Source organism: Sinocyclocheilus anshuiensis, unplaced genomic scaffold (genome assembly GCF_001515605.1).
Source record: "Sinocyclocheilus anshuiensis isolate Anshui unplaced genomic scaffold, SAMN03320099.WGS_v1.1 scaffold997, whole genome shotgun sequence".
NCBI classification, from domain to species: Eukaryota; Metazoa; Chordata; class Actinopteri; order Cypriniformes; family Cyprinidae; genus Sinocyclocheilus; species Sinocyclocheilus anshuiensis.
The window spans coordinates 1560088-1585499 of record NW_015555715.1 but is presented as its reverse complement, the minus strand read 5'-3'; the positions used below and the strand labels follow the sequence as shown (position 1 = coordinate 1585499).

Sequence of the window (25412 nt, the reverse complement as noted above, 5' to 3'; positions counted from 1 at the left end):
AGATTTGCACCCCATTGTACCTTTGGGGTATACAGTCCATGCAGAAGAATTACATGTAATGATTAATGTTGTTACAATACTAACATTTCAGAAGTTGCATTTTCAGTGAATTTTCACAATACTTAAAATCGGTTTCTAATGACATTTTCAATAGCAACTACTATGCTACTGAATATACTCTTTTACTTGTTAGAGTTAAATATTCATTTTAACTAAGAAATTAAAATTTAACAATAGCATGTAGCCAGCTTGTCAAAATAAAATCAAATCAAATCAAATCAAATCAAATAAAATCAAATAAAATCAAATAAAATCAAATAAAATCAAATCAAATCAAATCAAAAATAAAATGTGTGTCATAAACCTAACCGATTAATCTACCAATTTTTTGCTAATTTGAGATTATTAGCATCGACCACCAATCTTGCCATTTTGGAGTAAATACTGAAATACTGATTTCAAGATTTTAATCTTGTTTCTCAAAATGTATGTCCATATTCTGGTCATTCTGCCCTCCATAAATTGCCATGAGCCATCAAATAGCCCATGTTGGTTGACCACTAGCTATAAAACAACATTTATGGTACATCTACATCCAAACTGTGCATATTCTGGTTTGGAGTTGGGACAAGGGCCCCTGATGCCCCAGTGCTTGAGCAGGTGCAGTGTGTGCACATGGTCTCTCGGGGGAGCGCAGGGCCTAACGCGGTAAACACGGGACCTATTTACAGCGAGCAGACCTCTCTCTCTGGCTCTGTTGGCCTCCGCTAGCTGTGTTTCCACAATACCACATGGCCCCTCGGGACCCCCACTTGCCAGCCACACTGTACCAGTCTCCCCTCCTCTAGAGACTCAGCACCCAAAGCTCGTGCACCCAGACACAGAGAAAAAAAAACGAGTTGGAGATGATGAAAGAGTGCGTCATGGAAGGATGGGAATTAAATAACACAGAACACACAAACAGCCGTACAGCTGCTCACCAATGCCATCACCTGTTCCAGCCCGTGGTTCCGTAAGTCGACAAACGAACGTGCGAGCATCGCCTACACACTTCGACGCAGAAATATACATGCACGGCGACATGCTAATGCATACACACAGAGAGAAGCACACCTCCTCTTCACACATTAAAACTGTTTTCCTGTCGCTGCCTTGGGGAAATTAAAAATATATTATGGACCTCCAGAGGTTCATGCAAGAAGATGAAGAAAAATAGAGAGGGACACAAATGAGATAGCGAGACAGACAGCGAGACATGAACGGTGAGAGAGGAAGACACACAAAAGCACTTGAGGGATAGAGAGATGGATCTCTTGGTTGTGTCCTCTTTTCTAAACTGCCCACTGCATCATACAGAAAGAAGGCCATTTTGGGGCTGCGATGTTGCCGACGGTCATCATCGCTCCTGTCCTCCTGTCCTCCTCCCACCCTCCCTCCTCTCATTCCCAACCACCAAACGGAGAATGCATGGTTGAATCCAGCTCAGGTTAGATTCCAGAGGGGACAGAGCATGTGCAGGGGCCAGGAGACTGACTGATATTTCACTCTGTGTGTGAGTCGGTGTATACACACACAAAATCATCTAACAGATCTCGCCAATCCTCTGGTTCTCAACAGTTGCCTCAGTAGGACCAAACAAAAAATGGTCAGTTATGGGCCAAACCGAACTACTGCTTGCCCAATCGAGCTAATGTTGCATAGCGATATAAATATGTCACCAAGGTTACGTTATCTAGCTGGTTCTGGCAAATCTGTATGAATGACTTGTGATAGTCTTGAAAGCATCAAACAAATAATTGTAAATGTTTTGCACATTATACCATCATTTTCTAGAGAAATGGGGGAGAAAATAAATGCTTTCATGGAGTTGTAAAAATAACAAAATTTGTAAAAAATTTAATTATGACTGTTGACTGATAAATTAATAAATAGTTTAGCTGCAGTTCTTTGATCAAAATACAGTAAAAACAATCATAAAAGGTAAATGTTATCACAATTTACTTTTTTTATAAATTAAATTTAAATTTATGTTCTATTTTTTTCTTATCAACATTTATAACAGTTTTATATAGTTTTTCTATATGCTTCTACAGAATTCTTATGAATAGAGTTCAAAATAACAGCATTTATCTGAAATGTATTTGAATTTTTTGTAACAATGTAAAAGTTTTAACTGTCACTTATCCATTTACTGAACCCATTCTAAATAAAAAATATTAATTTCTTTAAAAAAAATATTACTGATGGCAAACTTTTGGATGGTAGTGTATATATTTATTTATTATTTTAATAAAAAGTCAAGCTCATGCACACAATAAAGCTGTGTCATGGTAATAATAGTCTAACTTTAATTAAAGTCTTGAGACCCCTCAGGAGCACGTCTCATGTAAACGCCCCTCAAGAAAAGCATCTGACTAAGATCAGGTAACCCCAAAAACCAACCTATTATACAGGCCTTTCCTTAACACTGATTAGTCAGCTGGTCATTCAGGCAATCTGCCAATTAGTAATTTTGAAAATATTGAATAAAAATGTGTCATTATGTCCCCAAAAAAGATTCAACTACATTTTTTTTTCTAAAAATGTCTAGTATATATATATAAAAAACTCAGTGTAGGTCACAAACCATAAATTAACTTTAACTGTCATTATTAAATTTTGCGCAAACTGTACCAAATATATATATATATATAAAATTAGTATTATATTTATAAAATAGTATATATATAGAATTTCTAGTGTATATATATTACATTGGAGCCAATTAAAATATTGGCAAATAAAAATCTAAGCTTCTGGCCCAACCAAGCCTCCAAAACCAGCTCAGCTCTGTACTGACTGCAGCACATACCTTTCTTTTTCCCACTTTCATTCTGGCCTCGACAAAAGTTTAACGTGTGCCGAGTTTGACAGCGTAGGCTATTAAGAGGGTCATAAATAGGCCTGGTTCGGTGCCCCGCTGCCAAATAAAACCAGAACACAATAGCTCCCTTTCTGCCTGAGGAATACACAGGTGACCAAAAAGCTCACATTACGGGTGAGGTCACAATGACTCGCCCAGTGTGGGTGAGACCGAGGGAGAGCAGACGGAGTCATCTGATTGGCTGCGTTAAGAGGTCCTGCCGGCCCACCAATAGCTGAGGGAGGAAATGAATAAAATAATTCAATTCAAGACCATTACAGCCCCGATCGGCCAGCGCAAGGGGATATGAGCAGCTTTTTTCCACAATGAATCATAGTCGGGGACACGCACACAAATTGGGTGCTTGTGTGCATCGATGTGTGTGTGAGTAATAATGTACTTGATCCCTGCAAATGTGCGTCAGACGATGTCCTATATGTTGACAAAGCAAAGTCTCTAGAGTTATTGTTTCAATGTGTGTGTGTGTGTGTGTGTGTGTGTGTGTGTATGAATGCATCCAAAAGCACCGCTCTGGCTCTTTGACAGGAAGCAGGAAAAACAGTGCTCAACTTCACAGCTCTGATGGCACTTATAAAAAAAACAATTCCCCCTCCCGAGAAAGGGGGGGGACGAAGTGAATTTAATACCAGGAAAAGCCTGCCAGTGTCCTTGTCGACATCATCTCCTAGGGAATAAAGGGAAGGAAGGTTTTTTATCTTTTTAAATAAGAGATGGCGAGCGGCCCCCTGAGCCTCAGCACAGCAGCACAAACAAACACAAGAGAGAATATAGATAGGGGGAAGGGATTGAGAGAAAGAAGGAAAAAAAGGGAGACAAAGAGGAAAGAGAAAGGAAGAAAGAGGAGGTGATGCAGAAGTCCACCCGGAACAGAGGTGGAAAAAAAAGGCTGATTAGTGCGAGCAAATGGGGTTACGGCACAAAAATGAAGAAGAGAGGGATGGAGGGAGGAGTCGAGGAGGAGAGACAGGGAGGAAGAGCGGAAGGTTTAGCGAGAGCCCTGAGACTCCCCTTCCTGCTGTATCTCACACACGCAGCACTTTGCAGCCACCCAGGACCTCAGTCAGCACCCCTGCAGCACTCCCTCAGGGCCGGTTAAGAGGGGCCCACGTCATCCCCTCAGGCCCCCGGGGGCCACTCTCTTACTCCATTCTCTCTGCTGAGCTCACCAGGATGCAACGCGCACATACACACACTTAAAAAAGCATAAACACAACTAACACACTCTCGATATCTGACTTTAGTGATTTCAATACCCTAATGACTAATAAGATTCCAATAAAGGCTATATACAACCCTCTACATTACGAGTAAATCAGTTGCATATGCGACTAAATCTTCACTCTGGGCGACTAAATGATGTCTAATATTAGCCAATGGCTAATAAATTCTTTGATTTTACTCGCCAGTGTGTTAGTTGGAGGCTGAGTATAAGTTTAGCACAGATATATTTTCATTCTCCAAACACTGCCTGAGCGCTTCAGAGTTTCACTCTCCATCAAGCGATCTGTGATATTTTTCAGTTCATCTCAATGGATGCGCAGCGCACCTGTGTTTGTGTATTTGGCGTACCGTAAACTCTAGTGTGAAGGTGCATGACTCGCCGTCGCTTTCTCTCACTCGCGCAAAGTGAGAGAGAGAGAGAGAGAGAGAGCGAGCAAGAGAGCCTTACATAATATGCAGCTACAATTGATGCGCTACATGTAAACGATATTCTTTGTTGTATTTTCCTGTCCAAATAAAGGAGTTTCTTTGGAATTCTTCAGCTTTTAAGAACTTCCGGGTTCTCCAGTAGTGGGCGGAACTAATGCGCAAACGACAATCTTATTTGCTGGTGCTCACCTATTATCGTCCCTGTTTCATTTCAGCGAATCAGTTCGAGCGAATGCACACAACCTGATTAAAAAGGTTGGGCTGACTGATATTAAGAGTGTACTTTCAGATATTTAAAAAGCTGTACCATTTTACAAACATTATATATGTTTGTAAAATGGCATAACTTTTTATATATATATATATATATATATATTAGTATTTCAGTCTGGCGAGTAAACAAAAAAATTTACTAGCCAATGGCGATTCAATTGCCAAGGTGTCCATAGAGGGTTGATATATTATTTTACTTAGGCCATGTTTTTAGACATGTTTTTTGATTGGGATAGTAGAGGGATGACAGGAAATGATGGGGAGAAGGGGGAATGGGTCAAGGAAATTGCCTCAATTGCATATCGATAGCATTAGATACCACAAAGATTCCTCCGGAGAAGAAAAAAAAACACTTTTTGTGTTTTTCTGCATTTTTAAGTCTTAAGGTACAGTCACATTTACCGTTGCTTGAACAAAATTGAAATCCAGTCAATAGTAATCCACGTGATCTGGAATTAAACGAAAATGTACCTCACGCAGAAAAGATGTTAAACTTTAAAAGGATCATGAAATCACAACTAACAATTTATGTTCTGAATAAATACACTTTCCTGCACAAAAAAGTTTGCCTTTGTGATATTTCATTAAAATAACTTTCATAAGCTTCCTTTTTGAATGTCATCACCCCCTCCTGCCACTAACCAGTCATATAGAAACCACTTTTCGCAATCCAATTAAATCTCAACAGGTGAATGATATCACATCCCTTTTTCCCCCTGACTGTATCCTGTATCTTTCAGTGTTGAGGTGAGCAAGGACTAATACATTCATAATCAAAAAAAAAATGCATAGCTGTGTAGTTTGCTGGATAACGTCCAGTCAAAACACGCAGCTCGGTTGATGCCGTGGTAATATTTTCACACTTCCATCAAATCCAAATCCGTATAGATATGTTTCCTCGTTTAAAAATGCTCGAGTAGTGAAAAGGGCTTCGGAGGTAATAGGTTGAAAAGCAAAATCTAATATTCAGAAAGATGCATGATCTAAAACAGCCCGCTTGGTTTTTGCCAGATAGAAATTTTCCTCTCCAGAGAGGAGGTGTAATCAAACTCGTCAAGTCGTGCAATATTACATTCTGAGTGCGGCAAAGTGCCTTTACATTCAGACAGGAAGCGCCTCTAAGCCTCCAGTCCAGCATGCACCTGGACGCCATCCTCTTGTGCCTTATGAAAATCTCTCCCTCCTTTCCTCCCTTCCTCCCTCTGTGCGCAGGGCTGCAGGCCATGTGGAATTGATATTAGAGATTGTGATGCAGCGGGTCGTCTCCGAGGGAGCAGGGGGTTGGATGTATCCTGCAGGATGCCACGCTAGCGAAATCATACCTGTCTGAACAGAGGAGTCCCAACCACTGGCGCACTCTGTAGATTCGGCCTCTTCCACCGCTACCGAAAAAGAGAGAGAGAGTGTATTAGAGCGTTTGTGAAGCCAAACCACACATTTTGAGCACACAAACATTTTCGGCATTCTTCTCAGAAGCGCGCCACATAAATGGCGGCCCATTATGAGCCTATGATGCATTCGATCTGATTGCTGGATGCACATCAAAGGGCTTTATTGTGTGTATGTGCTCTTTGTTTGTCTATGTGCTAATTTTGGAGGTGCAAAAACAGGTAATGGGAGGCAGTGAGATGAGAGGAGGAATGTGTGATGAAGGTTTTCCTGGGCATATTCAAGGAAGGAAGCCTCACTGGCACACAAACAGGAAGCAGCAGTGTTCAGGACACAATAAGAACTTGGACCACCCCCCACAGCTCACCACCATAAACACACACTCACACACAAACTCAAAAACTCCCCGTAGCCTGGAAGCACTTTGGCACACAGTCTAGAATGGAAACACATACTGTAACTTTTCAACAACAAACAGTCTGCAATTTGTGTAACCTCTCCACATTAGATGACAGAGGCATCAGTGCATGAAGTAATCTGTTGAGTAATTTATAACTGCACTTTTTCAGCATGAATGGACTATTAAGTGTAGAAGACTTCACACTCAGCGAACAATGTCCATGAAGATAAGTAACAAAAAACAGGAAAGATAAACATCAATGATGAGGTTCAAAAGAGGCCAACATGAAGATTTAAAGCGTTAATTAAGCCAAAATGAAACTTATCTATGTAATTATTTACTCACCCTCATGTTATTTCAAACCCTTGAGTTTTTTTTATTTTTATTTTAATGTGGAACACATATGGTCATATGGGGGGGGGCAATCAGTACATTCTGCCTAATATCATTTAAATTGCTTTCACTTTCAGTCTCTGCTAAATAAATGTGAATGTAATTCTTTCTTTTGTGTTCACAGGAGAATCAAAGTCATACTAGTTTACACTAATATGAGGATGAGTAAATCATGACAGACGTGTATTATTTGAGTGAACTGTTTCTTTAAATAGAGTTTATATGAGAAAAGAAACAAAAGTGGGAACAAGAAAGACAGAGAGCCAGAGAAAGCACGAGAGAGAGACTGAATCTGCTCTGTGTAAAGGAAATTGTGGTTAGATATGCTCCCACTGGCATTGGGCATCACTGCAGTCTCACTAAACCCACTTCCTCCCAGGAAAAGACTCTCAGAGAAAGCAGGAAAAAATGAGAGACAAAAGGAGAGAAAGACAGAGAGAGAGAGAGAGAGAGAGAGAGAGAGAGAGTAAGGCACAAACTGCACTGTCCCTGACAGCCATACTGCATTCCTTCCACATTATCAGTTCCTTAATTACACACAGACTCTCTTTTCCTCTCAAACACACACACACACACTACTGCAGAAAGTGCTGTCTGGGCCACCGTACACCGTTCTTGCCGAAGCTGCTCCCAGCAGGGTGGTCGGTGTGAACTCGACTCCACTACCACCTCCCTTTTCAATATTCTACTCCCAAGCCAAGGCCAACAGACCCCTGTTTTCCCTCTCAGTACAGTGGAATATAAGGACCGCAGACGCTCCAGCCAGGAGTTCCAGCGCAAAGCCTGCCGTCAAGGCCCGAGGAGCCGAGCCAGGTCAGAATGACTGGCCTGTTACCGGACGCCAAGCGCTTGAGCCCAGAAAAAAACAGAAGGCCTTTGCTAACAGGACACTGAGGTCTTCTCTTCCACTTCTCTCAAAGTCAAGGGATACGTCACACCTCTCTTTGCCTTTCTCTTGTCCTTTGTTTAAAAGTCTCTCACATTTTTCCCCTCCGTTACTCAAATTCCAAAAATGACGTTCTGCTGGATTTTTGCTTCCGTTTATTCTTGCTCCAGACTTGGAGGCAGTGTTGGGTAAAACTGGAATATGTGTAATTCATAAACAGATCACAAAAATGATCTGATGAAAAAAAATGGTGGAAAAATGGAAAAAATGGTGACAAACATGTTCCTCAAGAACTTCTGTCATGAAAAAGACTTTACATTTTCAAGAAAGCCAGGTGCCTGAAAAACTCACTTCTATGACATTTATTTATTTATTTAAATTCTGTTTGTTTTCCCAGGTTAAACATAAGTTCAAGTTTAGTTTAGTTTATAAATTTTATCAATTTTAATAAATTTAGACATAAATAAAATGTAATTAAAAATAAAGCAAAAAAATAATTTTGCGAGAAAACCGAACTAAATTAAATTCAAAACCGTAAATCAGAAAGTCTAAAATGGTTTTAAAAATTACCCATTTGTAATTACCAATTTAGTGTATTACACTGCAAAATACACTTAAATAATTCAAACATTGATTACTTATCAGCAAAACAATAAATTGGTTTGTAGTTTACAAATAAACATGATTGCAGCCAGGTAGTATCTTACCTTGCATTTTTAGCATAGCGCAATTCATGTACTTTGTAATCAGGACGAGGGGGGATTCAACCGGAATACAGCCGTACTGGGTAGTGGTCGACCGATATATCGCCAAGGTCGATATATCGGCCGATATTTGCCATTTTTTTAAATATCGGCCGATGCGTTCGAGGCGGGACTTTTATTTTGACGACGCTGAGAACGGCAGCGCCTGAGGCGCACACAGAGCTCACATTCTCCCTCTTGTTCGCTGTTGTCGTTAACAGGTCTAATACGGATAGAAGTCTGTCTAATAATCAGATAGAACGGTTAAACAAAGGAATTAAAATGTATACAAAAAGTCTTATAACGATTGCTTTTATATTATTAGTAATAGAAGGCAAACATTATAATACTTTCGTGTTTGCCGTCAGCATTCAGCAAATACGCATTTATATAATTTAAATCTTTGAATGTCTAATAAACATCTAATTTCAAAAACCTTGCAACTTTAGTCGGATCCAGTTGTGAGATCTTGTGAAGTGTGCATGTGTATCCTGCATGATCGCGTGTTCTCTGCATGACGGTCGACCGTGCGAATTGAATGCTGACAGGAGGAGAGTTCAGCTTCACTGGAGACGAGCGATTGTCAAACTTTAAAATCATGATTTTAAATTATGCTGCGCTTCATGCTTTTGCCCATTGTCATATTCATGTCATTTTCACTGTGTGCTGTATGTAAAATGAGTGTTACCTTGACTTTATTTGAAAAAATAGGATTAATGCACACAAACTTCCCAGAATACTGAGTGTCCTGTTGGTTGTTTACTTCCTTTTTAATTATATTTTTATTAAATATTTAGTCATCTAAAGTATACGTATATTTAACACATTTATTTTTTAATCAATTTTCAAATGATTTCAAATGTTACACCAAATACACAAAATAATGATCTTTAAAAAAGCATCATATGACCCCTTTAAAATAAATACAATTATATCGGCCACCCTGCTTTCCAAGATATCGGCATCAGCATCAGCTGTCAAAAAAACAATATCGGTCGACCACTAGTACTGGGGCCCGTGATTAACATTTTATACTGGGCCCAACAATTGCTTACTGTGACCCTGATCAGGACCAAATCAGAAAGCATCTACCTAACACTGCTTAGATGTTCTCCTACTCTTCTCTGACCATCTTTTCTCTTTACTGTAAGTTTGTATTTGTGTGTTCTTTCTCTGTTCACAGAATAGTTTCTCTCCCAGAGTCGCTTCGATGCCATGCTGTACTGTTTATCAGGGGAGATATCATGCTGCTTTTTCTAGTCAGATCTTGCTCTCTTGTTCTCCACTGTACAGGGCTGGGCTTCTCTCACCCTGGCTTTATGTTATGCTCCCTGTAGTCTATATGATCCACTATGAGTGCTGCTACTCATACAAAAAAATGCACACACTTACAAACACACACAGAAAGCACAGTATCTCTCCTGAAACCCAGCCTACACTGCAGGTGCTAAGCACACTCAGACACCCCCACACACACACACAACACCTCTACCTTCCTTATGAAGAGATAATTAGTGGTGCTTACTTGCTCATACTCATGGTTAGGGATTTATACAAACCCCTAATCCTAAGTATTAAAGGGATAGTTCACCTCTATGCATTTCTTCTGTGGAAAACAAATGAAGATATTTTGAAAAAGTATCAGTGTGTTTTTGTCCAAACTGTCAATTCCCTTTTGAAATTTTAGACTTTCATTGTATATTTTGTAGAATTTAATAGATTTTTTTCCATTGACTGTGATTTTTCTGCGATTAAAATGTGATTTTTATCACGGGTTTGCTATGCTTGTTTGTATGGCTGCACAACATGCCCAAATTGTTATGAATATGACTTTAAAATAGTAATTATAATTACAGTTAATAATAATAATTAATATTCTAATTATTTTAAAGTTTAATCATTTTAAAGGATAAAAAGAAGAAAAAAAGAATATGACTTATTATTATTATTACTTTTACTACTAAATAAAAATATTAAATAGGGATGCACCGATACCACTTTTTCCAGTATCAGACAGCTGTTAGTATGACAGTATTTACACAACTATCAATACTTTGTCGGGCAACTCTTAGCCTTAATGACAGCCTGTAGTCTCCTGGGCATGCTGTCATCCAGGTTCATGCAAACTTCAACTTCATTTTTTTTTTCCCAGACTCTGTCTGAATAATTTTTCGTCCCAAATTTGTATCAGTTTTACTGGTAGTCCACTGTATGAAGAAATTTTGGGTATAATTTGTCACAGTTTACTTTGCACTTGTCACATGCTGTGTGGTATCGGCGTTTGGTATCGGGGCATTTTAACGAGTACGAGTACGAGTACAGGAGCTCAGTATCGGGCCCGATACCGATACCAGTATCGGTATCGGTGCATCCCTAATATTAAACAAAATAAACATTAAAATTGTATTATTTCACTGTAAAATACAAAAAAGTTGCATGAATTGGGGGAAAGTGCAACTGCCTTTTTTCTGATTAAAACTGACTGACAAAAATTAGGGCTGGGCAATTTTTCCGATTTTATCGATTAATTCGAATTTAATGTTTTGCCACGATTTTATTTTTTATAAATCGAGGAATCACGATTTTGAATATAAATATTACCAAACGTTAGAATTACACACTTTGACAATATGCCAATGTTAACAGTAAAGAGAAAAGAATGATCCAACCGCATGTCAGCGCGCGTGATTAACCGCTCACGTGTGACGCGCTCTGTGAAGGACCATAAGTAGAATATATCATTAAGTGCCACTCACACAGAATGTGCTTTTGTGTTGACAAAGATGCGAAGCGGGCAGTGGAATTGGAAACAATGCAGGAAGATGGGAGTTGAACTTCTTTTAACTTGAGCGCCACGTTTTTAGAATGGCGTTTCATGCATGAGACGCTGCAAGAGACGCGAGCGCAACAGTCAAACTATAGAAAAGCAGCATAATCGCATAAAAACCTGTAAAGAACAACTACTGTATGTATGATATTTCATGTTTGCATCATGGTGACATCAGGCTGAAAGCTGCTGTTCATTGTTTTTACAGAGCATTTATGGTTAATAGTATATATACTGGTGTTTTACCTTCAGTAATTTTGAATTTGAACTACCTTGACTTTTGAGATTTTTTTAAAGCATTGTCCTTGTATTATTTCTGAACATATAATATGTATATGACAAGTTTGTACAAGATGTAATTGTAGTTCATGCATCTTTTTTGCAAAGATAGTGATCAAGTGATTTGTTTAACATTTACATCATGTTGATGCAACTTCATGTGTGGTGCACTTGGAATAGAATTTTTTTTTAACTAGAGGGTTAATAAAGAAAAATTTAGTTGAATCATGTTGTAGTTACATTTTCAAGTTGACTTGTTAAAAATTGTAAAAATCAAGAATCGGTCAAAAGTTCTGAAAAAAAAATCAAGATTTTTTTTTTTTGCCATATCGCCCAGCCCTAATAAAAATGAACAGTGACTGCAATTTAAAATGTGATTTACTTATCCTATTTGTATTTAATTTGTTTATTATTAAGCATTTATTATTATTTCACTGTAATGTAAATATAAATGCAATAATAAATAAAGCTGCAAGCAGCGATGACGGGCCCAAGCCACCAGCGCAACCGCCACCCCGGTGGCATCAGATAAACGGTGCACAGTGCAGGGCTCCAGACTGCGACTAAATGGTCGCATTTTGTGACCATTTTTTCTGCCTGTGTGACTAAATTTTGTGAGCGACCACCGCATTGTTCAACGTATAAGCGCTGCCATTTCTGTTGCATATGAGAAACATCAAACGACAAACGAAACTGAAAGCATAACGAAACCGCGCTACTCGTTTGAACTGCGCAGCGATGTGTAGAGCCTGTCAGCAGGAGCGCGAAGGTGCGTGCAGCAAAAAGGACGTAAATATTGAGGAAACGATGGATGGTTTTCACGCTAAAGCAAAGTAAAAGACCGCTTCTTAAACCAGAGAAGGTGAACATGTTGGTATTCTTGTGGGAAAAAAAAAAAACATGCAAGCACTGCAAGTTTAGTTTTACTTTTCTTTTTGTTTTAATTTTGAAAAGCTTGTTATCTTTGCTGTTTACCTCACGTTATGCTATGGAAGCTAGGGCTGGGCAAAAAAATAGATTTTTCGATTAATCGTTTTTTTTAAATGATGTCGATTCGATATCGATTCTCAAAAGCTGCAAATCGATCTTTTCCTGTATTTATTTCAGCAAACATTTAAAACAAGATCTGATTAATGTGAATCTTATCATTAGTCTTCTCCACTAGATGTCACCCTTACGCAATGTTACAACGGAAAGCCTGTCATTCATTCAGTGCTTATCCTGGCAGAGATACTGTTGACAAGAACCAAGAACAAAGCAATATGCGTGATTTGCTTACATACGTTGCTTACATACATATATATGTATGTAAGCAAATCAGACAAATATATTTTCTTGTAAAACGTGACAAGATCACGAATTCGAAAGTAAAAGCATCCCAAGCCCGGGTTATAACACAGCAAAAGGGGAACTCCCGTTCACAAAATTCAAATCACAAATACTGAAGAAAAAGAACAGGTTGAATGTTAACCACTTTCGTTTCCATATAACTATAAACTACGATAAGTTCATCAACATGCATTGATATATCCCATGTTGTAGGCATGGGTCGATTACCAGTTTCAAGGTATACCGCGATTTGAAAATGTCACGTTTCAAAACCGCTAATATTTTCCGTTATACCGTTCCTGCGGTATGCGCTGTTTTTCATGTCTCCTCAAAGGCTGAAAGTGTAGGAATCCCTTAGGTTGAGTGCACTGTAGAGAGTAACACGCCCCCTCGCCCTCCTGTTGGTGCGAGCGAGCGGTCAGTCACGTGTGTCTATGACGGCCGAAGGAGCTTCCTCTGGAACTTACGCGATCGGCAACCGGCCGTTTATTGTTTTATTGCAGCCGATCTCTGTTCTGGACTTGCACAAACTGCGTTGCAATGCATATCATTTTCCAAATGTCATTTATTTGAAAATATTAAGTCTGTAAACGCCCGTTAACAGAGGCCAGAGACGCTGAAGACGGACGCACAGGGAAAAATACTGTAGCGGGCAGATCAATCACTGTTCATGATGCACAAACTATTGGAAGAAAATCCTAAATATTTATTTGGGGTTTATGTGAATGTGTTTCTGAGGGGAACGGGCTGTCTTCAGAAACGTTTAGATGGTATTTTCTTTTCATCTCGTATAATTCACATTAAAGCAGCGTTTCATTGCAGCTCTGCTTTGTTTACTGCGATAACCAAGGAAACGCTGTATCTAGTGTTCCAGAAGCGCCTCCTGCTGTCAGAGTGTGAATCTGCGTCTCATTCAGAGCTCCTGCTTTTTGCTTAGTTCATGCTTGTAGTATAATTTCACAAGCTAGTCAGAACATTCTGTTTTTGCTTCAAATTGGGTTATTATTAAATCAAATTATGTATATGAAATTATATAAATAAATGATATGAAATTATATAAATGATATGTATATAAATTATATAACTAAAATTAAATAACTGTAATTACAGATTTAGGTTAAATAAAGATGTCAGTCTTTATTTTTCTTCTTTTTAGGGCAGCAGTAGCTCTAGCAGCAAATCAACCATCCACATCAAAAGCTGCAGGACAGCCCACATTTCAGAAACAAATCAAAGAAAAAATAAACAAATACTACTGTTCCAAATATTCTGTATGTTGCTCAAAATATATTGTGTTCAGTTTTTTTTGTTTTTTTTTACCCAGACATTTAAAATTAACACATTTTAGAGCTGTAACAACAATACTGTGATACCGTGAAACCGTGATATTTTTGCTTAAGGTTATCATACCGTCAAAATCTCATACCGGCCCATGCCTAATGGTACTGAATTCACTAGGAAATATTCACAATTCTACACTCAAAAATGAATGGGGAGTAATTGCTTTTAGCCAGTCAATAAACTGCTAAAAATGCTCCAAGTAAAGCATAAAATTTTTTTTTGTGAACAAATTTTGTACAAGCACTCAGGAGCTTTTAAGTGATTTACTTTAGAGAATAAAAGATTTAAATTTAAAAATGTTGTCTCTTACGTCATAATGCTGGTATATTCCAGCCATTAAACGGGAAGCTTTTTCATGTAAAAATAAAGAATTCAATAATGTTTTCTTGTAGAGGCCTTTAATACACACACACACACACAGAACGATATATAAAACTTTGGTAACACTTTACAATAAGGTTTCAGTTGTTAACATTATATTAGTTAACATGAAAAATAATTATATAATATTTATTAATGTTAGTTAATATTAAGTTCAAAATTACTAAATACATTATTAACATTTAAAGTTGTATCTGTTAACATTAGTTAATGTACTGTGAATTAACACAATAATGTACAGTATTTGAAAAATAATGTGTTTTTTGAACATTAAAGCATGTCAACATATTCTGTTACACCAAATACACAAAATAATGATCTTTAAAAAAGCATCATATGACACCTTTAACTAACATTAAAAAAAGATTAATAAATGCTATAAAAATATATTGTTCATTGTTAGTTCATTTTAGTTGATGCATTAACTAATGTTAACAAAAGAGACCTTATTGTAAAGAGTTACCAACACTTTTTATGATCTATAACTATTTTTAAAAATGATTATAATGATCTATAAACATTTGTGAAAAAATTATATAACTATATTACCAGTATAGTACATATACAACTTATTTTATGTATTCGTTTGTCAATCTAACTAATGGAACTGAGCAGTAAAAGATTAGGCTTAAAAGATTTCTTATCCTATGAGTGAGAGAGGGTAGGATATATAAAACTTTTAATGATCTATAAGATTTTTAAAAATTATTTCAATGCTCTATAAGCATTTTCAAAATAATTATGTAAAACTATACTGACAGTACAGTACATACCAACTGATTCTATGCATGTATTTGTCATTCTAAAGGACAGAGACTGAGCAGAACAAGACTAGGCTTAAAAGATTTTGTCCATCTAGTGGACAAACTTAATATTACATAAAGCCTTCATCGGTCAGCTGAAATGTCTAATAATTTTAAATTTGCTGTTTGTTCAGCAAAATTCGCTGAGCGTTGAAATTTGAAACTAACATGTTTCCTCACAATGACTTGTTCTCCGTATGTAAAAAGTTTTGTAAAAAAATTCAATAATAATATTTATGGTTATGATCATGAACTGCTTGCATGTAATAGAACATAACATTGCGCTTCACACTGAAACACACAGCACACATATTTATTTAATTAAACTGCAGCCGTTGCAATAATCGCACCAAGGCATATCGCTTTCCTTCGGTAGAAATCACAGACCAAAAGGGCACTTTAAGCGATTAAAGGGCAGGGGCTTGAGCCCCCTCCCGGCCCACCCCCTGTGCATGCCACTGGAACCAAGTGTGAAAGCACCCTTAAAACAAACAAACAACTCAAACTTATTTTGAAGGAGGAACCCACACTATACATAGAGACCAGAGTATCACAGAGACTTCAAGGTGGGCTCTTCTGATTTGGACCCCATCAAAACCTTAGCAACCATCCAGAACACCCTATCTTTGTGCAATCCCAGAATTCAAACCGAAGCATCACCTAAATCTCAGCTGCACCACAGCAATCACTTAAGACTCCTGGACCAGACGAGGGACGTCACATTCCTGAAGACATGTCTTCCCAACGGAGGAGGAAAAAAATGCTAAATTACTCCCAATCAGAGCACCACTCATCCCCCATTTCCCGCTTCCCGCTTCATTAGAGGAAGGATATTGGAGTGTAGTCAGGCAGAGAGAAAGAGCGCAGGAGTGCGGAGGAGGAAGAGGGTTACGGTAGACAAATGCCCTACATCTTCTCAAACACACACACACACACACACACACACACACACACAGCTCCGTTCAGCCCCAGGCTTCAGCACAACAGCACCACACACAGTTGAGCCCCGATCTCTGTCTAAAAACAAAGCTGCCAGCGGCACTGGCAGACCTCTGCCTCCTACACACTACTGCACTGCACTGGGCTCGAGCCAAGAAAGACATACTTACTTGCTCTCTGTCTCACACACACAGAGAGAAAGAGAGCTACAACTCCAGACCCACTGTGAAGTCAATGGTCAGAAATATCAGTGAATGAACAGCTATATGAAAGTGATTGCAGATGTTACAGAATATAAATTATCACTGTTATAAAAACCCAAACACATCAAGGTGTGGCTAACGCTCAGGGATGGGCCGTCCAGCTGTGGACCACTGGACTACAGATGGCCTTCAGTACACACTTCCAGTCCTGAGTGACTCAAACTCTCCAACCCTCCTAAAAACAAGAATAAAACATAAAACCCAAGAGGATATTAAGACCTCACACTAGGATCCGCACAGCCAAACACAACCCCGCATGAAAAGAAACAAAAGAAGAGGGCGATTGGGAGAAGAAGGGAAAAAAAAGTAATTAGAAGGAGTTTTAAAAGCAGCATTCTATTAAAAGCCTCTTCCTGCTCTCCCTCATTAGCTGAGCATATTTATTTCTGTGTATCTTGTCTTCATCCCCTGGCACCCTGCGTGTGGAAAGCACTGCTGTTGTGAACTGCGACGCGACGGGGGCGCTTTAGCCATAGGAAGTGTGAGATGAAGGGGGAATGTGAGATATAATAGGCATATCATATGATTGTTAACCATCCACTATCAACCAATCACCAACATTCACAGTCCCAAAGTAGTAAATACTTCTTCTAGTGACTGACTGGCCAGGCCAGTATATATAAACAAATTTTCTGGCAAAATTAGACAGGATGCACTAATATTACAATTTCGCCCATAGCACATGAGACCATAAATATTTATATTACTAAGTGATAAACAGACATTAAAAATTCTATACTATTATGTCTAAATAAATTCAAAATTAAACAGCATTATAAATGTACAGTAATAATTTTAAAGAGTTTAAAAGTGTTAAAGATTCACTTTAGATGTGACAAATCTACATGTAAAAACAGAAGAAAAAAGCATGCACAATTAAATACCCAATATCAACCAATAAAAAAAGATCTCCAGTATCAGTTGACATCCAGTATATTACAAATATGTGTGCATCCCTAAAAAATGCGTTAATTGTGATTAAATATTGACAAGTCTTACATTTTAAATTTTGTGTATATCTCATTTACTCAAATTAAACTGTTATGCTACACTACAGTAAATTATAGTAATATTGTAAAATATTATTACAATTTAAAACATTCTATTTCAGTATATTTTAAAAAGTTATTTATTCCAGTGATGGCAAAGCTGAATTTTCAGTGCAAACTTTTGAACGTTAGCGTATACGGCAGTATTATATTGCCAATATCGGTCTGCCACTACAGACTTAGTGCATTCCTTATTCATTTTTGGCACTGTGCACTGGTGAAAGGAAGGCTCCACATTGCAGGCACTGACACTGCTTCCTTCCTCCAGAACAGCTCCTGCTTGTAAAAGCTTTATACAGTGGGGTGCACGTTCTAATGATAACAGCATGTTTTAAATGTTACCTTGGATACTCTCCATTTCCTTAACATGCTCCGGAGCTACACAGGAGCTGGAGGGAGGAGTAGAGATTGACGCCGTACCTCCATTTCAAGATCCAAAATGGACAGCACTGACCAGAGCGTTTGCATGCTTTTACATACTGTGATCTCTCAATGTAACTCTAGATGGAACTAGACTTTATCATGCTATAAGGTGACGATTTATGTTTTTTTATATTTTTAGTGAGGTGGACAATATATCATTGCATTATAATCTATGAATTAAAAAAATCAGGACAATTCAGTTTGTGTTTACACTATGTGCCCATTTGCACAGCTACTTAAAGCAACCCACCCGCATCAATAAACTTTCTCTAAAATTGAAAATAGATGAAATCAGAATTATGATTATTCAGTAATATATATTTTAAGCTCACATTTGCAGTACCTAAACATAAGCATCATTTCACTTTGAGGACTGTTTTGAATGCATACTTTTTTTAAATTTGAATAAATAAACAAAAGCTCCACAGTTTGGTCAGCCTTAGTAAGTTTAACTAAAAATATGTAATAATATTCTGTTATTTTATAAACAAACTAAACTATGAATAAAATAAACTGCGTGTGTGTGTGTATTAATCTCACAGGTAGGAAGGGGTTAATAAATAATCAGCATCCTGGGGAAATCTCCCCCTTTTTAGCACCATTGCAGGGGTGGACTGCTGTTTCTTTTTCCATTTAAACTATTATTTAAAGGAAGAAAGAAAGAGGAAAAAACACGTTTCCCCCAAGGGCCATCTTCAAACTCCCTCTACATCTCACTCACACACACACACACACAAATCCTTGACACAATTTATTTCTATATTATTGAAATTCCTCCTCAGTTAATTACTGCTGTGTTGGAGTGAGCATGCAGCGTTATTTGCATTTCTGGGTCCTGTTAAACAGTGTTAAACAGCACCGTCACCACACACACATACACACACTCACTCACTCACAGAGACAAATAAATGTGAGTGTAGCTGACGGCAACACAGTGATCAGCGTAGCAGAGCGGAGAATAGGACTAGGGTAGAGATCAAACAAGCGCGTCGTAACAACATGGCAAACACAACACTCGCATTTAACCGCCAAAACGCTTGCCAGCCGGTGGGAGAATGACACAGCCTTTAACTGTTTTCAAAATGAGTGCTTTAAATTAACAACGGGCGATGCTTATCTACCAAAATAACAAGGGTATGGGGAAATCACAATAAGTAAGCACAGATGAACATGCTCCATTTCTATCTGAACTTGTAAAGGGTCTGGCTTGTCTAATTTCTGTGTCACCAAAAGGAATAAATAAATACTGATTTAAAACAGGTTTCCAAATCAGGTGTGCCACTGGTTGGCCAAATAGATCCTGATCCTGCCCCAAACTCATGCCATTGGTTTAGCCAGTGTTGCTGGTCATGATTCTCAAACAAACAGAGGAAACTTTTCAGAGGAAATCAATTTTTTTTATACTTTTCAGAGGAAATCAATGCACTTTATTGGGGCATGAGCACAATGGCGAAGCCAACTGTAGCTCGACTTTTACTATATTAATATTTGAAAGAGATTGATTTTTTTTAAGATGTAATTTTTCTAACTTTTAAATGGATAGTTCACCTAAAAATGAAGCACAGCTCCCTAAAGTTGTTCCAAACCTGTATGAGTTTCTTTCTTCTGTTGAACACAAAAGATATTTTAAAGAATGTTGGTAACCAAACAGTTGCTGTTAGCCATTGACTTCCACAGTATTTTTTGTCCATACTATGGAAGTAAATAGCTACCAGCAACTTTCTGGTTACCAACATTATTAAAAATATCTTATTTTGTGTTCAACAGAAGAAAGAAATTCATATAGATTTGGAACAACATGAGGGTGAGTAAATGATGACAAAATTTAAATTTTTGGGTGAACATTCTTTTAATGTTGTGATGTAACAGAAGTTTTGACAGATCTTCCATATTATGATGTACATCTGAGTGAAACATTTTATTAAAAAGTAAAAAGGGTGGGCACTCAATTATATCCATCGGTTGTTGATTGGATGAAGGCAAATCTGAATGCAATTATAACATTCTGATTCAAAATTATAAATTCAAAAATAAAAATTATTGAGGCATTGTGGTAACAAGTGTTCAAATCTAACAATATATTTCCTGATTCCCTTTTCCTTCATAATTTCCTGTCTTATCTCCCACTGTGAGAAAAAAAGTGTCAAAAAAGTCTTCAAAAAATAGAAAGAACAAAACAGCAATTGTTGCTACAGGGGTTTATTTAACGTAGAGCTATACAAAAAGAAAGCAAGTGTGGATAGCTGCCCGTAAGAGGCTCGACAAGCATGAAACTCGCATCAAATTTCCCCCCAGACATAGCCACGGTAAGAAAAATGGGGAACTGGGGGTGAATTCGGTTAGCATCTGTTTATATAACCCTTGTCGTTGTGACTAGCAGGATTACCTGAACACACTCCTCCTGAACCGAAGAGGAATTCCATCAGGATCCACCGCGTTATCAAATCAGGGATGCGTTTCACCGTGAGTGAGAGATTCCGACAACAAGGAGATGCTGCACATACAAAGAATGAGATCGCATCGGTTAACCCAGCGAGAAGAAACATCCTCGCCCTCAGACCTGATGCTGTGAGGGTCCTTAACGAGCACACGTGCATATGCGGACCCTAACACGCACACACATGCACGCCAGCCCCCTGCTTCTCCCATTAAGGGTCTCACACATTGCAGGTAAAGCTTCAAAGATTGGCATCGCACTGCAGCGCCATGACGGAAAAGAGAGATTGTTATTTAAACAGTCATGCTAGTAGGGCTTGTATGAATATACATTTTGAGAGAGACAAAAAGACTAATAGATGGGCGGAGGGAGGGCGAGAATATTATGCAGACGCACCTCCAATGACATTACAATGAAAAGCTCTTGTGGACCACTGTTGGTATGTGTGTTTGACATGAAGAGAAAAAGAGAGAGATGGAAGGGAAGGGAGAAAGTGAGTGAGCGAGCGCTCAGAGGTAGTCTCACCTGGGTCCGGCTCTGCTGCAGCCATCTGCAGGAGATTCAGCTGCAGAATACCTAATGCGTGTGTGGAGGGGCGTGCTGTACAGCCCTGTTACTGGCCCCGGGCCATTCTGTATGATTAAGTCTTCTACACTTAAGGGATAAAGCCTTGCTCTCCTTCTCTCCCACTGGAAGCCATTAGCAGCCCCCCATTTGCAGCTCAGTGTGTGTGTGTATGTGCGTGCGCCCTGTGCGTGTTTGAGCCCATGCATTTGAATGGGTTCATACCCCTGTGTCTTTGTGCTCCTGCCTTATTTGTGTACGAGTGTGTGCGTGCTGCTTCCTGAGCAAAGCATGTGTGATTTTGTCAGTACAAAACAGCTCCACGGCACCCTGGGATTAGTGTCCAGCGGCGAGCTGTTTGGGCCCAGGGTGCACTGTGGTCCGGCCCCCTCATTAGAATGGGCCCACGCAGGGCCAATGGCTGCTACCGCAACATCAAGCATCACGATCGGGGGCCTACTGCGTGTCCCTAAGAATCGGGAGACCGGGCCCCAGACTGTCGCGCACACACATGCTTGCTCTGGATTAATCATGTCGGGGTCCACAGCTCTGAGTGTGGGGCGTTTGATCTCCTCCTGTCCAACATGTGGCACAAACATCATCACAAAAAACATGTGTGACACACACAGAGTAGTGGTGATTTCTGGGGTTATGGCATGCATAATTAAAGAAATTACAAAAGGAAAGCCTTGTTGGTGGCGAATGGTGGCGATATGGTAAAATGACTACAGGGTCTAAAATATGACTGGATAAGCTGAAATACGCATACCTAGTTAACAGCTTACAGTTAGTAATAATAACAATGAAAGGTTGGTCTGCTAGGATTATTTGTAAATGCTATTATTAAATGAATATTTGGTTTTTTTTTTGTGATTTTGGTTAGTTTAATAGACCAATATTTCAGCCAATAATTCATAACCACACTTGCTTTGCCAAATACTGTATTGTTGTGTAAAATCAGTCATGTCAATTTCAGTTTTTAGTGAATTTTCATAAAATATTGTAATAAGTTCAATAAAATGGTGATTACAACAATAGATGGATGGACGTATTCATAGACCGATAGATGGAATGATAGATAGAATGATAGAATAATAGATCAATAGATCGACAGCTCAATAGATTGCATGATAGACAGATAAACAGTGATAGAACGACAGAATGATCGATAAACAGAACAATAGATAGATGGATAGAACAATAAAACGACAGACAGACAGACAGACACATAGATAGATAGATAGATAGATAGATGCAAATATTTAACAAATTTTGTCGTAATTAATTAATTGTGATTAATATTTTTGCCACAGCACACAAAAAAAGTCTGCAGTCTCCATCTGGGCCTACTGATGAACCCAACCCCAGTCAATAGGCACCCTTTTGACCACTGAACCCGGTGTTAAAAAGCGTAAGGTGAGGCAATCAACATTTAATAAAGGGAATCAGAGGCATCCCGCAAGTCCTGCAGTAGGGTTGATTTAATGGTCGCTATGTGTGGCTTCACATCACCCCTGTTCTCCGGGACGGAGAAAACACATTATATATGAAGAGATCCAGCATGCTGTCCATCACTGCCATGTTTCTGGGTTAATGACCCCTTAACGGTCATCCTATACCAGGGGTGCCCAAACTCGGTCCTGGAGGACCGGTGTCCTGCAGAGTTTAGCTCCAACCCTAATCAAACACACCTGAACCAGCTAATCAAGCTCTTACTAGGCATACTAGAAACTTCCAGGCAGGTGTGTTGAGGCAAGTTGGAGCAAAACTCTACAGGACACCGGCCCTCCAGAACTGAGTTTGGACACCCCTGTCCTATACTGACGAACAGTCTCGCCATGAAGGAGAGAGTGAGAGCGGGAGAAGGAGAGGCAGAGTGTCTTTCATTTACAGATAATTAATAATAGATAAAAGCCTGACTTGTTCTGCATGGCTTAATAGCTTTTAATAGCAGGGAGAATGACGGGAACACGCACGGCTGAAAACACACACTCTCTCACACACACACACACACACACACACACACACACACACACACACACGCACACACACGCACACGCACACGCACACGCGCGCGCGAGCGCGATCGGAGAGAGGCAAGCATGCTAAAAGAAGCCCATGCACTTACTCAAACACACGCGGGCACAAACACACCCAAGATAGTTCCGCTTGTAGGCCTGCTCTCTGAATGGTGCAATTCACTCCTGCCAACATGCATATAAAAATACATACGCTCTTTCCCGTAAGCACTACACACATCACAGGCAACCACCGAAGATCAATACCCAGACACAGCGGTATGAAGCCATTCAAAAGAGGGGACTCGACTACATGGAGAATGGACACACATACACACAAATGGTGGCCGCAGCACATAAACACACACAAATACCTTGAGCTGAAATGTATTGTTCATTCTGTATAGTATACAGTATTAGTGTGTGTTTACTACAGCGATAAACGCAACACAGTCCGCTGGACCTTGGCAATGGCTGCAGGTAGCAACCATCATTGCAGCAGAATGACTGCACCCTTTCTGCTGCATCAAATCTGAGGGTCATTCAATATTAGAGGTGAGGAGGGGAAAAACTATAAAGATTAATATTTCATTGTATCGATTTTAAGTATAGTGATATTTTACTACTATATTACATTACAATCGTGGCAAATGTTATATGACGTGTATTGTACCATGAGGTAGTTGGCGATATCCGACCTAGTATTCTGAAGCCAAAAATGGACATTTACTGTTTTATTTTGCACATTATTTTTTTTTTATTTCATAATTTTTTTTTTTTTTTGGGGGGGAGAGACTGACCAGTCAGATTGAGCTTAAAATAAATATAAAATAAAAATACATTTTCTAAATATAATTTAAAAAATAGAAATGAGTCTATAACTCATATAATAATATAAATAAGACTATAACAAATATAAAGTTTATAAATAAGTCTATTATTTAAAATAAATATATAAATCAAATAACATTTCAAAAATATAAATAAATATTAAATTTATAGTCTATATACTAAATATATTTAAGCTATTTTTAATAAAAATGTATATAAAATTTCTAAACTGAAATAGTTTAACTTAAATATATAACATTTCTAAATATAATTTAAACATAATTTATAAGTCTACAACACATTTCATTTTATAGAAATCAGTACAGACCCTGTATATAATGTATAATGAATTTATTTAAATCACTCTACAATTAAATAAAAAACTGATGGTGCAAAGCACCACAGTCCAATGAAAATTAATAAGAAATGAGTAAAAGATTTTTCACAAGTTTGAATTGCAATTATACACTACATGAAGAGTCAAACATCCGGATATCAATATACTGTAATATTGTATCACCAGGTCCCTGCTGATTCCCACACCTACAAAATATCACCATCTAAACTAACGCTGCCATCCTGACAGCAAGAGATGTGGCATAAAAAAACTAATATTTACACTCAGGCAGCCATTTGTCACCAACACACTAGCATTGACAGCAGGAGGAGGAGCCCGTTTCCTCAATATGTCTATGTCTCTCTTGCACTCCTTCCCTGTAGCCAGGGCTGTTTTGAATGTGGCCGGATTCTGTGACAGCTCCACCCCTGAAAACACACACACACACTCTCTAGTTGCAGTAGAATGACAGCGGAGATGGAGTGACAGGGATGAGTATTCACCGAGCATGGCACGGAAGCATGGACAGTGGGAGTTTTGCTAGGCCCTTATCGCTCAACTGGGTCACTGTGTCCAATAAGGCTTTGGAGGCTGGCCCGTGAGGCGGTACAGGCATTTCCTTCTGGACGGGACGCAGTTGACAGCCTTGCCCTCAGACCCTCGCAATCCGAACGCATTGGCTGCCAGCTGCATCTCGCAGGTCAAACATTGGTAGCGCACCGTGCCAATCTCTCAGCCTGGGCTTTTCCCACAAGGGCTTCAACTTCAATAGCCTGTCCTCCAAACCTAGGCCGAGGGATGGCAAGGGAAGCTGATTAACCAAATACTTTTATCAGCACTGAAACTGCTCCGCTGCACAAAATGGCCTTAAAAACACAAACCAGCAGCACTGGCCAAAAACACGCCAGAGGAGGGGGGTGGGGGGGAACCGAGG

At 38.8% G+C, this 25412-nt stretch overlaps 1 protein-coding gene across 1 annotated transcript in view; it reads right to left on the bottom strand.

The window, feature by feature from the left end:
- Window positions 1-25412, bottom strand: part of LOC107672235 (zinc finger protein 423-like) — a 184293-nt gene that overhangs the window by 142577 nt on the left and 16304 nt on the right. The window contains exon 2 of the mRNA XM_016465329.1: window positions 6169-6228. Within this exon, the coding sequence (XP_016320815.1) occupies window positions 6169-6228 (60 nt within the window). The remainder of the gene's footprint in view (window positions 1-6168; window positions 6229-25412) is intronic.